This window comes from Nycticebus coucang, chromosome 11, assembly GCF_027406575.1.
Source record: "Nycticebus coucang isolate mNycCou1 chromosome 11, mNycCou1.pri, whole genome shotgun sequence".
In the NCBI taxonomy this organism is placed as follows: domain Eukaryota; kingdom Metazoa; phylum Chordata; class Mammalia; order Primates; family Lorisidae; genus Nycticebus; species Nycticebus coucang.
The window spans coordinates 60,830,528-60,849,033 of NC_069790.1; the positions used below are offsets into that span (position 1 = coordinate 60,830,528).

At 38.7% G+C, this 18,506-nt stretch overlaps 1 protein-coding gene across 2 annotated transcripts; it reads right to left on the reverse strand.

The window, feature by feature from the left end:
- Window positions 1-704: 704 nt before the first annotated feature.
- CLDN12 (claudin 12) lies at window positions 705-12,224 on the reverse strand. 2 transcript variants are annotated; one of them, XM_053609044.1, is made up of 3 exons: window positions 12,078-12,224; window positions 9,814-9,905; window positions 705-4,285 (listed from the first exon to the last, which is right to left on the reverse strand). In XM_053609044.1, exon 3 carries the CDS (start codon window positions 4,250-4,252, stop codon window positions 3,518-3,520), a length of 735 nt encoding a protein of 244 aa, XP_053465019.1. In that variant the 5' UTR covers window positions 4,253-4,285; window positions 9,814-9,905; window positions 12,078-12,224; the 3' UTR covers window positions 705-3,517. The 2 variants fall into 2 exon arrangements, with proteins under 2 accessions (XP_053465019.1, XP_053465020.1); XM_053609045.1 differs by lacking the exon at window positions 9,814-9,905 and having other exon boundaries at window positions 12,078-12,165.
- Window positions 12,225-18,506: the final 6,282 nt, after the last annotated feature.

Consider the following 18,506-nt stretch of genomic DNA (forward strand, 5'->3'; position numbering starts at 1 on the left):
TAAATAATGGTTACAAACAACCTGTATTTCTCACTTTGGGTTGGTCAATCAGTCTCTTGTGAATGTGGTTAGCAAGAACATTTCTCTATTTAGTCCCCCTAGTGAACCTGAAGAAGGGAGATGCAGACTCTGGATTCTTGTGCTGTGGTGTAACCACCTGGGGATGCCTAGCTGAAACAGCTTTTGATTGCCAGTGCAACACATAGCTCCGCCATCTAACATGCTATCGGTTTCAGGAAGAAGTGTGTGTAAGAACCATCTCTACAGAGCTATAATCCAAAACTACAAGATCATAAATTTCAGAAATTTTGAGGTGACTTGCTGGTTAGGACCACTTCTCCTGGTAACCACATGCACTAAAGAGCAAGGAAAAGTTCTCCTAGTTAACCATTTGAGAACTCCTAGTCTTTAAGATCACAGACCCTGAGAAAACTCCATTAATATGGTAAATCTGGCCCACGACTTCATTCAGTGCTTCTCTGTGGACTGTTAAAACAGCCCACTGAACTCCCAGGACCACTCTTAGAAATGGATGAAAACTTTGACACTTCTAGAGTAATAATTTCACATTTTCCGATTCATTTCCAGTTCCTATTCTCTAGGCTTTAAGTTGGACCGTGTCTTTTCCAATTTACATACATTTGAGAACCCTTTTCTTAAAATACTTTACATTAAAGCAATGAGGAAAAAATAGAAGCAGAAACTTGTAAAAATACTTCTTTTAATAAACATCAAGAAATACAGTGCACTTTTATTGAGGTTTTACATTGCAGTTTACAGTAAACATACTATCCGTTACAGTATATATGTACAAGTAAAGTAAACTCAGTTTAATTTATTTTTCTCCCATGGCTGGATAAACCAAATACACTACATTATCCCACATTTAAAGTTGTTTTCCAAAATGGTTTCTGTAAAATGCCTTTAACATTAATAGGCTTTTAACAACAATAAAAAAGATATCACCCCCATCACAAAGATAGCCTAATGAGCCCTCAAAAGTAACTAACAAGAATGGTAAATGCTTGCTTTTCTTCAATGGCTTTAACAAATAGCTACTGATAGCAACTCAAAAACACTAAAGAAAAAAGACAATAAGGAAACAGCCGTTTCCTTTGCCTAGTGAATTTATAATAAATAATAATTTGAGGCTACAGATTATGAAGCCAGAAGATTCTTGTAGCATAGCTTAATGTTTACATTTGTAATCCCTTGGACTAAAACTTATCTAGTTATCATAATTGCTCAGACCATTTTTCTTTAACATTGTTTATGTTAAAGACCAAGGGAATGGTAGAATTCTTGATTCTTTTGGACAAAAGTTCAGTGAGATAGGGGACTAAAATTAACTAGCAAAGGGGAAAAACTAATCTCAAAATTCTAACTGCCATAGGACTTGGCTACATCTAAGAAGTATGAAAAGAATCAGAGCTGAAAGAAACTGCCAGCTGCGGAGGCTCATGTCTACAGTGCCAGCTACTCAAGAGGCTGAGGTGGAGGATCACTTAACCCATGAGTTTGAGGCTGCAGTGAGCTATAATCGTACCACTAAACTCCAGCCCGGGTGACAGAGTGAAAGAAACCCTATATTGGGCGACGCCTGTGGCTCAAAGGAGTAGGGCGCTGGCCCCATATGCCGGAGGTACAGGTGTGTTCAAACCCAGCCCCGGTCAAAAACTGCAAAAAAACCCCATTGTATCTAAAAAATTAAATTAAATTTAAAAAAATGTACTGAAAGGAATCATAAGCCAAAACTAAGAAACCATAGTCCTGTATACTTTCTACTGATGGCATTTAAAAATTATACAACTGGATTTATTTGCTATATACATAAACTAGTGTTGGAATTTGGGGAGGGAGTATCAAACACATCATCTACACAAATATCAGAATCATACTCAGATTTTCAAAAAGGCATAATAATCTGTTTACCATATTACTGTTTGTAAAATCTATAATGGTTAATAAAACAAAATCCTTATGAATATAGTGCTAAGCAAATTATACCAATTTAATGTGGCTCAATTCATAAGGCTTAAGACCAATATCCCTGAATTTCTAAGTGTTCATCTCACTTTTAACATGGTTTTATCCAATTGTTACCTCATCTGAAGAGAGATTTTAAAAACTCCTCCCTCTTTAATACATCATCACACTTTCAGAGGTGGAAAGGAAACAATTTAATTTCTCTTCCATTTTGCCCATTCTCATGAATCGGGTAATAGCGTTATTACAGCCTTTATGTTAAGGTAGGTGCCCTCAAGATCCAATGGATTGAACTAACTGAATTTTAGGTCCACGATATTGGTGGTGTACAATTATTCTGTCTGCCAGGAAGATATGTGTCTGGTTAAATATATTCCTGGGTTAACAATTGAGAAGGTAAGGCCAATGCAGTCAGACTGTTCCCTATTATCAAGAAACAGGTCTTCTCTATCAAATGTCTTAGTGGATGGAGCCAGATCTGATACTTTTCATGTATCCTCTGTAGCACCTACTAAAGTGTTGGGCAGAGATATATGCTCAAGGGAATAACCAGTGATATGAGAGGAACTAAATCAAGGGTGAATGTGGTCACGGTAAAACCCTACCTTACTGTACCCATCATTCAAAAGGCAGTCAATAAGGTGAATCTCTGAAGCTGTCATAAGTGTAGGGGGCTCTTGTCCCCTATACTTAAGTCTGAAAGAGAATAAACCATTATGGCCCTTTTATTTATTTCTCTTAGTCACTAAGAGATTGTATATGTGCATAAGTACTGCTTGTTGAATTATACCTGGGAAGTTATTTCTGTCTCAGAGGAAACACTAACCTGTCATATGGCACGTTTTAATTCAAATAATGCAATTCATAGAATTATTAACTTTAAAAGTTATTTTACATGTTATCCTTAGTAGTATTTAGAATGTTAGTCTTGTGACATCATTTAAAATGTATTTTATTTTTAAACATCTGCATGAGGTAGAAGGAACTCACAAAAGAAAGTAACCTTCAACAAACTGACATCTATCCATACAATTAGCCCCAAGTGAGAAGAAAAGTTAATTTTAAGCTGGTACATTATTGACTGTTAAAATTGTACCCTTATCTGAAAGAAATTTCTTATATTTGAAATTGACATTTTTCCAGTTCAAGGTATATTATAGAAAAAAGAATAATACACACTCTAAAATATTTTAAAAGATTGTATACAACAGCTTCTCTTAGCTATCCTTTTTTAACATGTTGCTCTAGATCATCTCAGTTACGTCGGACGTCCTTTCTACTTAAAGAATTGATCATACATCAATATGGAAGCCAAAAATCCTTCCAGTAAAAGCAAGATAAGAGGCATGATTCACATTTAAAATAATGTACTTCTCAAAAAAAGTAGCAGCACTTCATTCTACAGGACATAAAAATTTGGCTTCACTGACTGGTCAGAAACAAAGGAAAATGCACATAGGGCCAAAAGAGCTCCTTGCAGGAGAGGAATGTGAGGTTACAAGAAGTTTTTTCTCTAACAACTATTTCCCCATTAGGTGGTATGTGAAACTACTGGAATGTCAATTTCAAGGGCAGAGAGGCGGGATCGTGCTGAATAGGGCTGTGAATAAGTATGCATACTGGGAGGATGGGAGTACAGTGGTTGCCAGAAAGGAGAAGGCAAAGATTTGCATGCGCAATACCAAATAAACAGTAAAAGAGAAGTCATAAACAGGCCCCCAGCACTGGCAATAGTGACATACACTGCATAGTCAAATGCAAAGACTGGCTCGAACTTCTTGTTCAGGTGGACGTTATAAAAGAAGACCCAGATAGATGGGGAGAGGCTCACAGTACCTGCCAGGAAAAACAGAAGACCAGCCACCAGGTGGCAACCTGCACTATTGACCAGACATTTGGCCAGTTTGATATTGGGCACGGAGGACCTGAAGGCAGTGTTGCACATTCCAATCAGGCAAAGCAGCAAGGCACCCATTGCAATCAGGATGCTGAGGGGGAGTGCAAACTGGAGGACACGCAAGTCTAGCTGGTCAACAGATGAGTACCAAGTAGTGTCGTACATCAGGCAGTCACTGCTCCCGTCGTACCGAGCACATTTTACCCAAAGGCCTGTGTAAACAGTGAGGTTCTTCTCATTTCTGTTGAAGGTGATCAATCGTAATTTTCTCCAGTTGGGAAGCAGAGTCCCCGCAAAGAGGCCTGCTACCGAGGCGATTCCACACAGGAAGGAAAGGACTGTAGCTGCATGGACATCCCGACAGCCCATGGCAGGCAGACTTGTGCAGTACTGTCAGTCAGACTAAGGGGTGACACACAAGAGGACAAATCGTGAGGGGCAGTAGAACAGAGCAGGAAAGGTGGTGCCAACTGGCAACACATCCAGTGATGAAATGTCAATGCAAAGAGGAAAACTCTCTCCTTTGTTTCATCTCTCTGTACAATATAAATGTATACAAACGTATGTGTGTGACCTCACAGCACAGACACACACACATGACTGGGTATTGCTGACTGGGTCACAGAGCAATTAAAATCTTTAGCCACCAGACCTTAAATTCTCTTGGTTGTCAATAATCATTCTTTCAACACATGTATATCTTAGCACTTTTAATGTGTTTTATATATAGCAAGGACCAGAGCACTCATTAACAAATGCCATAAATTCAGCCTCAAATGTTCATACAACAGGTGAAAACAGCTTACAAAAGGCAAAGTTGTGGGGAAATAAGCACTACACATCCTATGGTCAGTTGGGCTTGAAGGCTGACTCAGCTCGAATGCTTCGACTCTAATCCCCATCTCCTTACTTACTAGCCAAGTGACCCTGAGACAGCTATAGAACATCCCTGTGCCTCATTTTCCTCATCTGTAAAATGGAAAACTCAGTGCCCATCTCACATGGTTGTTCCATGGATTCAATGAGGTAATATAATATCAAGTGCTTAAAACACATCTGGAACACTTTAAGTGCTATGCCAAGTATTAACTGCTTCTTAGAACTCAGTGCTTGGCACATCTGAGCAGTTCAAAGAACATTTGCTGAATGAACGTTAAATAAGAAAAAGCAAACTGATCTCATTCCTACATACGAGGCACACCAGGAAATTATAAAAATGGACTCATCTCTAATGAGTTAGTCAAAAGATGAGAACAAAGGTCCCTGAAATTATTCTGCTCAACTACTTCCGGGCTGATTCAAGATGACCCAGTGCTTTTCAGGGAAATCTACAGCTCTTGTTGGTTATTACACTATTACTGTTCGTATAAGATGAATGCAAAGATTTCTGAAGCAATGACCACCTTTCTCTATTAGTGTTATTATAAAGAAAACAGGCTGTTCTTTCATCCCAAATTAAAAGGTGATGTTCATCTTCTATATATGACTAACTATGAAAACCAGTACCTTATTCAGCTTTAATTTCTTCAAGGGTTTGAAACTCACACTCATAGCACCATTCAAATGTATTTTTTCTGTTTTCTATAATGACCACTATGAGGCAACAGAGCTAAGGAGGTAGCATGTTTACATTTTTTTTGGTCAGAGCATGATAATCGGGCAAAGCTGACAATAATTTTTATTCCTGGATTCAGAATAGTGGTGTTTAGAGAGTCTATCATCTTTTGCATAATCGAATATTATCTGCTCACATGGGGGAGTACCATTTCTAGGAGTTCTGTATCAGAAAGATGACTATGACCAAAATTCTAGGAAACTGGCTTAGAATGTAATTCTCATATGTACTCCTGTTGAGAGGGCACAATGTTCTTTAGAAAATAGTATGTTATTTGTACATTTAAGCCAATCATAAAATCTAGGAACAATTTTGCTACCAAAAAAATGCCTGTTATATATACATATTCACATACATACACACAGAGTTTCATCACAAATGACTATTTGTTAAAAGTCTTCCAATTAAACATGGTTAGTTCTAAGTTTTTCCATTAATATTTGTTTACTACTTGTTTATGTTGCCTTTTGTTGGTATTATTAGAAGTACACTTTATGGGGGCAAGACATGATTGCAAGAGGGACTTTACCTAACAATTGCAATCAGTGTAACCTGGCTTATTGTACCCTCAATGAATCCCCAACAATTAAAAAAAAAAAAATGAAGTAGCAATTGTTTAGGGGAAAGTCTATGGATGAAAAGGCTTAGAGAAATTACAGTCTTATTTTTTTCATGCAATTTGGGAAAAAACAGTCTTGTTTAATTTTAACAACTGAACACGGTGGGTCCAGCCATGGGAACTCTAAGGCAGATTTGAGAATGTTTACATAAGAAAAGTCTACTAATGATGCCAAGCTCCAGAATTCAGTTCCCTGTTGGTTTTTGCCCATTCAACCATCTCCCCCACAAACTGCCAGCAACTTGCACAAGCCTGGCTCACAAGTTGTTCTAATGTTAAATAAATGAGTAGTGCGTTCTGTATAAAGACCACAGTAACTCACAAAGGCAGTCCACTGGTAATGGAGAACTAGACAAGGAAGTAGCTACTACCAAGCAATCATTCATTCAACATGTATTTATGTTGTGCTCAGTATTCGGCATGTGCAAAACACTGTTAGGTCCTGGAAGGACACTGAGCCAACCGAGATCTGGACTTGGCACCCAATGTGAGACTTATGGAAAGAATAAGCTATTTTATGCCATCTAAAAATACTGAAAATAAAGCAACTGTGTGATTAATACACACAAAGTGATTATTGTTAGGTATTAAGCAAAGTGAACTAATAAAGTGTTCATAAAAATTTATCATCCAGAGCTAGAGAAAGATCGAGCAATGAAGGAGAGTAGGATTTGATGAATGATGTTAAGACATAAGAAAAATGTTTCTTTCAAAGCTTCAGAACTCCAGATAACACTCAAAATCTTAACCCGAGCACAATTCCTTCTTGCTTTCAGAGGTAGGGAACAAATACTTGGAATTTCAATGTAATTGATATTTTTCCAATGAAGCTACCCTATACCACTCATTCCTGCAATGCAAATGGAATGAGAAACAAGGATGTATAACTTCATTATTAATAAATGCCTGTAATTCTCAGCCTACAGAATATCAAATGACATTAATGAACAGAGGTGGGTCAGTATTTGTTTCAGTATTAAGTACATTTAACTATCTCCAAAATCAAATTAATACAAGTGTTCTATGAATCCTCTAAACTTGCTCTTGAAGCCTTCTAGATCAGATCTCAGGAACTGACTGAAAGTCTGACTTGCAGGGAGTCAACAAAGATACTATGTCATTTTTTCAGAAGAGAAATACTATTAACCTCAATTCTTAAGCTAAATTTCAAACTTGGTGCTAGAATTGTGCCTAACTCCTTTGGCTGCTTTACCTTTTATATCCTGTTCTTAATTCCACACATCTATGATTTGATAAGACACATACCCCTTGAGAGTGATAAAGTAACATTTTATAGGATAGCTAGGGAAAGCATTGTGTTTAATGTTTTAAAACTGAAAGATAGGGGCAGCGCCTGTGGCTCAGCGGGTAGGGCACAGGCCCCATATGCCAAGGGAGGCGGGTTCAAACCCAGCCCCGGCCAAACTGCAACAAAAAAATAGCCGGGCGTTGTGGTGGGCGCCTGTAGTCCCAGCTACTTGGGAGGCTGAGTCAAGAGAATCGCCTAAGCCCAAGGGTTTGGAGGTTGCTGTGAGCTGTGTGACGCCACGGCACTCTACCGAGGGTGATAAGGAGAGACTCTGTCTCTACCAAAAAAAAAAAAACAAAACAAAACAAAAAACCCGAAAGATAATGCTGACTTCCAGATCAGGATTTGTTCAGACATGAGGGTAATAAGACTTCTACTTGCGTGTATGTCAATTATATCGAATCCAGAATAATTTTTTCAAATGCAAATCTGATCCTATCACTCCATTTCTTAAGATTCAATAGTTTCCCATTTCTCACATAATAAAGTCTCTAAAGTTTCAAATTCTCCCATGACATAAACCATCTAATTCCTACCAAATCATCAATCTTCATATGTGCCACTCTCCCACCTACACATTACAATCTAAGTAGCCAAAGTGATATGGCTTAATATCACTTTTATTGTGATCCCTCTATTCAGTTCATATCACTTTTAATTTCCCAAATTTTCCATTTTCTAATCTGATTAAGAGCTTCCCCTCTTACTATTCTTTCTCCTAGAACTTTCTTAATGCCAACTTTTTCTTTGGTTAGCTAATAATAACCTATTCTTCATTCAGTTACCAGCTAGGCTTTCCCTAAACCTTCCTCCTACTCCTGATTATATGTTCTAGTAGCACCTTTGTCCTTTTTTCTTTTCTTTTTTTGTAGCAGTGGCCATTCTCATAATTCCTTGTTTATTGTTTTTCTTTCCCATCAAGCTGAGTTCTAGAACAAAGATCCCTCTATTCGGTTCTAATACTTGCACATAAAAAACACCCAATTATTTGTTGAATGAATGAACAAACAAATCGAGGGTCCATTAGACTCTGATCAGGATACAGAAAGACAGTTAAATATTTACTCTAGTATCAGTTCCATTCATTTCATTTGGAACACAGAATCCTGTGTTCTGAAGCATTTAGGCTGCTTCCAGACTGTCCCGTTTTCCTTATTGGCCAAAAGTTCATTTTGTTCCTTCAGAAACCTATAATCAGGAAAGATGAGGCCATTGACAGGTAATTACACACAGACTGTGCTTCTAGAAATACATATCTAAATTCAGCAACACTGGCTCATTTCAACAGTGGTTAGAAAAGTCAATTATTCATGTGTTGATTCTTCTGTTTTCAACTTATTAGGTATGCATGAATTGAATGTCCCCCTTAGTTAAAAGTGATTAACATCAAATTATTATTTATCACAGCTAAACAATTATATTTATTTTTTTAATAAAAATAGGGAAAAATAAACATCTTTTTTGCCAGATAAAAGCCCTAATTAGGGACTGTGGAAAATGTCTAAGGCTAAGAACACTTTATAATCTGACAAGTTTATAAAGTTCATGTGTATTCATGAACACTAGCTGAGTGACAGCTTTCAGCTGGGTCATGTGTACAGATGAGTGGCTTGTTGTTTCCATCCAGGAGGCAGCTCAGTATTGCTGTCTGGGAGACCAAAGCCCAAATACCAGTCATAACCTATCATTTACAAACTGGACAAGTCACTTATCTCCAGTGAACCTCAAATTTCTAAAGCATTACACAATACAGTTGTGCGATCATAAATGGCAAAGCCCTTTGAAAACCAGAATATGGTCAGAAATTTAAGTTGCAATGATTACCACTGCATATTTGTCATTTGACTATCTGTTCTACAGTGACTTTTGGAGGACATGGATAAAATTTAATACACAATTACAGGGACGGGGGGCTTGGGTGCCCCAGCGGACACTGCCCTGCCCTGCCTCTATTTTTTCTGATTAAATAGTTTTTGCAAAATGGAAAAAAAAATTTAGTACACAATTGTTATCAAAGACATCATTTCAAATAACAGTATATTCAAAATGATATCTTTTCTTTAATTTTAAATAGGGTTCAAAGAAGGGTAAAGCAGAACTAGTAGCTAAGAGATTTAGGAATTCATACATCCATTGCTATTTTCTCAGACAATTCTGAGGAACAGCCATAAGAGAACATATGTCTAATAACTGCTAAATTAATTCTTTGCAGTCCCTTCTACCTATAATTTGGGTTTTCTTAGAAACTTTAAGTCATCAATCATTGCACTCACAAGGGAGGTCTTTCCTACATCTTTATTTTGTGGAGCTAGAGAAAAACATCATTATTGGATAATATATGATTAGCAAGAGGAAGAAATATGAGATATAATTAAAGATGTACTTACCCTTTGAGGTGCCTGATAGTTTTAAAACAGCTTTAATAAACTTAGAAGAAACACATACAGATCTGAACATACAGTGTGGTGATGATCTGGGCCTAAAGAAATAGGAAAAAGGTCCCAAATCATATGGTATCTCTTAAAACTCAATGTAAATTCTAAATTCACATGGATTAGAAAAGGAACTAGTAATCATCTAAAACCAATGAAATGTTATACAAAAAAATGGCGGGCAACTTTTTTTTTTTAAAGGTAGTTTATTCTTAAATTCATGCATTATTTATATGTATGATACAGAAGAAAAAAATTAACTCTCATTTTGTAACTTGAGAAAATAGTAGAAATAATAAAAATCACTTTACTATTATGGCAATAAATGATCACATTTAATAATTTTTTAAAATTTTAAGTCCCAAAATAAAAAAAAAAGTACAATTGCAACTATTTAAATTGTACACGAACTTTATGGCCACCCTGTGTGTGTGTGTGTATACATATATATGTGTATTTTTTTTTTTTTTTTTTGAAGACAGGGTCTTATTCTGTTGCCGGGGCTAGAATGCATTGGTGGATTCATTCCTTACTCTAGCATTGAACTCCTGGGTTTGAGTAATCATCCTGCCTCAGTCTCCTGAGTACTTGGAACTATAGATGTGAACTACCACCACCACCACCACCACCACCACCTCCCCACTCCCCTAGCTGATTATATTATTGTAGAGATGGGATCTCACTATGCTGCTCACAAGTGATCCTCCTGCCTTGGCCTCCCAAAGTGCTGGGATTATAGGATAAGCCACCATGCCCAGCCTTAATAAATTTTTTAGATCTTTTTCTTGATTCATAGTGACAGAATAAAGAGGGTGAAGAATCAATGTGCAGTTGTCTCGGAAGGAAAAGAAATTCACTGGGTCTTTTAGACTTTTTTAAAGGATACTAGAAGCCAATCGAGGTGAAACTGATATGCACTAAATATCCTAAAATTTGCAATTAGAATGCTTTTGAGTTTATAGTTCCACCAATGGCCCAATCCACCATTTTAGGATGCTTCGGTATATCTACTTGAAACATCAGCTACTTCCTCTTTAAATACTGTTCTTAGAGATAGTGCTGACTGTGTCACCCAACCTGGAGTGCAGAGGCCTCATCACAGCTCACTGTAACCTCAAATCCTGGTCTCAAGTGCTCCTCCCACCTTTGCCTTCTGAGTGGCTAGGACTACAGGCCTCCCACCACACCCAGTTAATTTGGGGGGCAGGTAGAGGGAAGGGATCTTGCTATGTTTCCCAGGCTGGACTTAAACTCCTGGTCAAGTAATCCTCCTGCCTTGGCCTCCCAAAGTGCTGTGATTAGAGGTGTGAGACACCCCAGTAGGCTTTATAAATACTATTTACCTCATACAGGTAAGATGAGAATGAAAATTTGTACACGCCTGAGAACTTCCCAGATGGAGGCATTCATCACGAACTCTATTATGATCATTATGCAGAATATGGTCCACAGCAGTGTACACAGAGATTTCAGTCAGGTTTTTCCCAAACATATGTTTCCGGAGTTCGTTTCAAGCATAATTGCTTACTCCAAAGTCAGAGGAAGTCCTTTTTACAATTAATAACACACAACAGAATCCCTGGGCAATCATTTTACGTGGGGTTACCAAGTCTGTCCTTTCTCTATCTAATGTGGTGACAGTGCCCCTCCAAGGAGTGGACACAGAAACCTGGACTTCAGTGAAAAAAAAAAAAAAAATACTTCACGCTTCCAGGCCAAGCTTCCTCCCTCCCCACCACTGCTCTCCTCCTCCATCCCTTGTAGCTGTGTCCTTAGTAGCACCAGAGCTGGCAGAAAGAAAAAAAGCCCTCCCGGGTAGAGCCAATAATGGAAAGAGACTTCAACAGCGACGGTCGACGCTCTCAAAGCCCATCCCTGCAACACCGAGTGGGTTTGAACCGCAAGCAGGTCATCATTACACAACCAGCATCAGCTGGTTATTCAAAAATAGCAACTTGCAGCTCCACTCACACCTGGGCCAGCCGAGCTCCCAGCCCTTGGCTGCTCCGGCAACACACCTCGACATTTCCATATTCTTGTGTTCCTGTGTACAAAATAATTTTGTAACGCTTTATTAAATACTCCCTCACTCGATTTTCACGTCCACAAATGTGGTCAGCGTTTCTCAATCTAATTCCCCTGCACTTAGCTATTTTAATAAAATCCTCAACTACTTATGCAAAAGACCCAGAAACGAGGACATTCCTGACCACACCTACCTGTTTCTCACACGCAGGGTATTTCAGTCGCCCACACGGAGCAGCGTCTGGCACTCTCCTCCTCAGCTCCTCAGGAAGCGCGTTCCCGGAGCCGCCCCGGGGGCTTCTGGGAGCGCAGTCCGGCTCCCCCGCCGCCCTCCACGGGAACGCCGGGAGTCCCGGACTACAGCTCCCAGAACCCACCGCGCACGGCAGCATCCGGGCCACCTACTGCCCTTCCTTCTTCCTTCCGCCACTTTGGCCTCCTCGGATTCCACTTTCGCTTTCTGTTCCGTCTAGATTTGACTTATCGGTTTATAAAAAAAATAATAACAATACATATTTTTAAAACAGTCTCACTTTCTCATCCTGGGTAGACGGTGGTGGTGTCACAGTTCACAGCAACCCCAAACTCCTGGGCTCAAGCGACCCTCTTTGCTTCAAGCCTCCCGAGTAGCCGGGACTAGGGGCGGCGGCCACAACGCCCCTATTTTTTTTTGGGAGATGAGGGTGGGTCTCGCTCTGGCTCAGGCTGGTCTGGAACTCCTGAGCTCAAGCAATCCACCAGCCTTCGCCTCCCAGAGTGCTAGGATTACAGGTCTGACCTATCTCAGCCTTAAACTAAAAATTTTGAGTTGGGTACCCAGATAAATATTTCCTATTATATGGAAATATAGAAGGAAGATTGTTAGCAAAACTCCTTACAACTGGAGTTTTCCCCTTCAAACTGTTTACCTTGGCACAAAGAGTTCAAAGTAGAAGAGAGTTTAGAACCAAGTGGCCTAGGGTTTCCATGGGGCTCAGTTACATATTGGATGGGTGACGCTGGGCAAGTGACCTATTTCTGAGATTATCTGTAAAAATGGATAATAAGATTACCTACATTACACAATTGACTTGAAAACTGAGGTACTTGGAAAGTATAGAGCATACACCTACCTATTACACATTTGAACTAACTTGACTTGCCCACACATAGTACCCATCCCTGTCCCAGTCTGCCCCAGCATAACCTTGGGCAAGCTAAGTAATCCCTTTGTACCTCATCTGTACCAAGAGTATGCCTACAGCAGAAAATTATGATGAGGATTAAATGAGTTACTATATGAAAGAAGTTTACAACAGTGTCTGACACACAATGACTGTTTGCTGTTGGCATTTTCTATTTTTGTGTTGCTCTAGTAACAATGATGTTATCAGTGATTAAAACATGGCAGGGTGGTGAGCCAGGCCTGTGGCTCAAAGGAGTAGGGCGCCAACCCCATACACCAAAGGTGGTGGGTTCAAACCCACCCTGGCCAAAAACTGCAAAAAAAAAACCCCAAAACATGGCAGGGTGGGGTGCTACTGTCTATCCACTGCTACCCTCTTCTCTTTTCCATACTGCTTCCGAGGAGAGATGAGGCTATCTAAGGCCAAAAGCAACCTGATCCCAAATGTAACAATAAGAAAGATACGACTGGGTGGTGAAAAGATTTCTTGGCACAGATAGGCCTGGGCTTCAGGCCAACTCTGCCAATAGCAGAGGGATGACAGCAATGTTACACAGGATGTCTTTGCTCTGAACTTCAGTTCTATTGTCTATGAGACAGGATTGAGAGGGAATGCTTACCGGGCTTCACGTGAACGGTGACGTTATCTTCTAAAAATAACCTTAAACATTCATTCTCTCTTTTTTTTTTTATTGTTGGGGATTCATTGAGGGAACCATAAGCCAGGTTACACTGATTGCATTTGTTAGGTAAATTCCCTCTTGCAATCCTGTCTTGCCCCCAAAAGGTGTGGCACACACGAAGGCCCCACCCCCTCCCTCCTTCTCTCTCTCTGCTCTTCCTTTCCCCAGAGTGTGATACTTTTTGAAGCAATCTCCAGGATGAAGTCCAAGATTTCTCTTGCATGTCTCAGTAGAAAATGGTTTCTCTCGTTCTACCTTTCTCATTTCTTCTGCTGCAAATGCAATCCTTCGTTGATTTTTTTTCATTTTGCATTATAAAATGCCTCTTCCCATTTAGCCTTTCCTCAGTGTCACAAGACGATGGTCTTCCCCACTTTTTTGAATTTCTGTTCCTCATATTGCTCACAAGCTTAGTGATGAGATTTATCCTGTAAGAAAGGTATGTCCAAGCTTTTTCTCCACTCTCCTTATATAATGAGATGTTCACAAGAGCAACTTTCATCAATCAGAAGAATAGTTTTTTTCCACCATTTGTAAGACTTCTTTGTAAATCTGTTAATATCCCCTGTACTGATCAGCTCTGTCCACTGTTCCCCAAAACTTTTGTGTATTCTAAAATAATTGTCAGCTTTTCAAATCGAACAGGCTGTTTCTTACTATAACCAGTGTTCAGCTGTGTTTGAGGGCCAAAGAATATACTCAGCATAGTCACTAACCTTTCCTCATGGAATGAGAGGCACGTCATTTTCATATCATGTTGATAGGCACATCATTCATATTCCTAGAAGTTTCTTCTTGTTGAGATCACTTGGAAAATCCTTCCTAGAAGTTGTAACTATTCCTGTTATACGTATTTTCATCTTGCAATTCTCAAGCAAGTTGAGGAGTTGTGTAGAATGCAACAACCAAAAAAAAAAAAAATGTGTCGGACATCTTCTGACATCAGAGCAGAACAGGAAAATCTTGTCCGACAAGGTCCAATATAGAATTGGAAAGGATTTTCAAATACCCCTTTGTCTCCTATATCATTCCTTATTTTGTTAGTAGTTTCACTTTATTTCCTAACTCCTTTGATATTTTCTTTATACCTTTCCCTCAAATTTGGAACCACATCCCCTGATTCTTCCTTGAAATATCCATTTGCTCTATATTTAACAAGGAATTATCACAATTTTAACCAAGCCCTCACCTCTTGATATCAAGGATAAGTGAAACAATTTCCTTACATATATAAGGTATCCCAAAATTCACCCCTAAAGTCACCATACATAGGGAAAATGGGAAATTGTAGTTAATGTACATTTAGAAAATATTACCAAATTTTACAAAAAGGTACCCAAAATGTATAGAACGTTAATATTTTGTAACATTTTATAATTAATTTATGTAAACAAAGATACATTTAGCTACAATTTCCCATTTTCCCCACAAATGGCCACTTTAGGGACACCCTGTATATAAATGTCAATTAAAGATAATAATTTTATTACATATCAAACACTGAATTCTTTTTCATGGATTATCTAATTCCAATAACCACACATTACTGGCAAAGACACTGAGATACAGAGTAATTTGCCATAAAGTCAAGAATTACAAAGCAGAGAATCTTCCTAAAATATTGCTGTCACTCCTTAGAACTCCACAGACTCAGTCCATTCTCCCCTATGATGTCTGCTTCTGCAACTTTACTCACTCAAACTGCTCATTCCAGCTATTCCTGAACTTGAAATGGCCTCAGACTGTAGTCTTTACCCACCCAAATCCTACCTCCATTCCCCTTTATCTGATCTTTGTATCTTCGAGCTATATACAATTCATCAACTCCAAAATATAAACTAATTTGCATATACTGTTTCCCTTTTTATGTTAGTCATATCTTACGAGAGTACTTCCAAGTCCATGACTGAAATGCAACAAAAACAAATTAATGAAAAATACTCCCCATATACTATTCTTTACAGACACCTGTCAAAAAACAGATAACATTATCTATTAATCGACAAGTTGGGAAGTATGGTTGTGGAGTGTATTATTACTGTTTTATGTATCCCTCAAAAATGCGTATGTTGAAGTCTTACTCCCATTACTTCAGAATGCAGCCTTATTTGGAGACAAGGTCTTTACAGAGGTAATCAAGTTAAAATGAGGTCAGTAGGGTGGACCCTAATCTGAGTGATGTCCTCATAAAATGGGGAAATTTGGAGATGACCAGGCACATGGGGAGAACACTACATGAAGGTGAAGGTCAAATTTAGGGTGATGCTTCTACAAGTGAAACAATGCCAAAAATTGCCAACATATCACCCGAAGCTAAGCTACAGACACAGAACAGATGCCCTCGGAAGCAATCAGCCCTGCCCACACCCTGATCTTGGACATCCAGCTTCCAGAACTGTGAGACAATATATTTTTGTGGTTTAAGCTATCCAGTTTGTAGTATTTTGTTATGGTAGCCCTAACAAAGTAATAAAGGAAAATAAGGTTCTGAGTAAATTAAACAATAAGATGTCATTTAAAAAACTTTTAGCTTGAGTTCTTTGAGGGTTCTCCATACTTCCTTCCAAAAGGTTATATTAGTTTGCCGTCCCACTAGCACTGTAATTGTTCCCTTCTCTCCACATCCACACCAGCATCTGCAGTTTTGAGACTTTGTGATGTGGGCTACTCTCACTGGGGTTAGATGATATCTCAGGGTGGTTTTGATTTGCATTTCTCTAATAATTAGGGATGCTGAGCATTTTTTCATATGTTTGTAAGCCATTTGGCTGTCTTCTTTAGAGAAGGTTCCATTCATCTCTCTTGCCCAGTGATATAAGGGATTGTTGGCTCTTTTTATGTTTATTAATTTGAGTTCTCTGAAGATCCTAGTTATCAAGCTTTTGTCTGATTCAAAACATGCAAATATATATATTTTTTTTTTTTTTTCAGTTTTTGGGCCGGGGTCGGGTTTGAACCCACCACCTCGGTATATGGGGCTGGTGCCCTACTCACTGAGCCACAGGCACCTCCCTAAAATATGCAAATATCCTTTCCCAACATGTAGGTTATCTATTCGCTTTGGTTGTTGTCTCCTTAGCTGTACAGAAGCTTTTCAGTTTCATTAAGTCCCATTTGTTTATTTTTGTTGTTGTTGCAATTGCCATGGAGGTCTTCCTTATAAAGTCCTTCCCCAGACTGATACCTCCTCCATTTGATCCTGTAATCCCATTGCTGGGCATCTACCCAGGAGAAAAAAATCCTTCTACCACAGGGACACTTGCACTAGACTGTTTACAGCAGCTCAATTTACAATTGCCAAAATGTGGAAACAGCCTAAATATCCACCAACACAGGAATGGATTAACAAGCTGTGGTACATGTATACCATGGGATACTATTCAGCCACTAAAAAAGATGAGACTTTACATCTTTTGTATTAACCTAGATGGATGTGGAAAACATTATTCTTAGTAAAGCATCACAAGAATGGAGAAGAATCCTATGTACTCAATTGTGATATTAGGACAATTAATATCCTAGTACATGGTGGGGGTATGGGGAGAACTGAGAAAGGAAAGGGGGGAAAGGGGTGTGGTACACCTTTTGGGGGGTGGGACACAATTATAGGAAGGTCCTTATCTAACAAATGCAATCAATGCAACCTGGTTCTGTGTACCCTCAATGAATCCCCAACAATAAAACAAACAAACAAAAAAAAACTTTTCAGTAATTTGTTGCATACCACCAAATTTAGCAACACCTTTTTTTTTTTCTAATCCTCCTTAACAAAATTATTAGTGAAGGGGGGAGGGACAGAGGGAAAGGGATTGGACAAAAGAATTGGCCTATAAATAGGATAACTGAATACACCTTTGCCTATAATTCCATTTGAGTGTTTTAAATCTTTTGTCTTTTATGTCCACCACCACGATTACCATTTTTTGCCAGTTTTTAAAAAGGAAACCTGTATGATAAACTTTGGTTGAGTGTGGTACAAATTTAGCGTTATGATACTCCCACCACTTACTGCATTTTCAGTCACCCCTGGTCAAACATGGTCTGAAAATATTACATAGAAAATTCCAGACATAAACACGGGCCATTCTAAGCAGCATGATGAAATCACTCCATCCCACTCAGGAGGTGAGTCAACCCTTTGTCCAGTGGATCCATGTGGATATGCTACCTGCCTGTTAGTCATCGATATTCTCTGCCCCTGACATCATCATGGCTCCATGATCCAGGATCACTCCAAGCAGGTAATTCTCCTTCTGACATATCATCAGTGAATAGTAGCCTAAGACTATAACACACTACCTATATGTCATTCACTTGACCTCATCATCTAGGTATATCATGTCACATCATCCCAAGAAGGGTCATTACAGTACAGTATTTTCAGAAAGAGAATATATTAATGTAACTTGATTACCACATATTGTTATAATTGTTCTATTTTATTATTATAACTCTCTTATGGGGCCTAACTTACAAATTAAACTTTATACCCAGGTATGTATGCATGGGGAGAAAAAACCCTGGTATATATAGGACTTGGTATGCCCACAGTTTCAGGCATCTATTAGGGGTCATGGGATATATCCCCTATAGGTAAGGGAAGACTACTGTATACTATGAATGGTTTGTTAAAGCTGATGAGTTTTTCTGATTCATATTTTCATAGGAAAGAAGACTATCTGTGCTCATTTTATTGTTCTTACAATTTCTCTTGACCCCAAAAGTGGTATCAATTCCTGGAAAGATTTGTTTTTAAAACTGAGGCTCAATTATTA

Bases quoted from the DNA above. Each gene is read 5' to 3' on its own strand.
- CLDN12 (XM_053609044.1), bottom strand. From the start codon at position 4,252: ATGGGCTGTCGGGATGTCCATGCAGCTACAGTCCTTTCCTTCCTGTGT.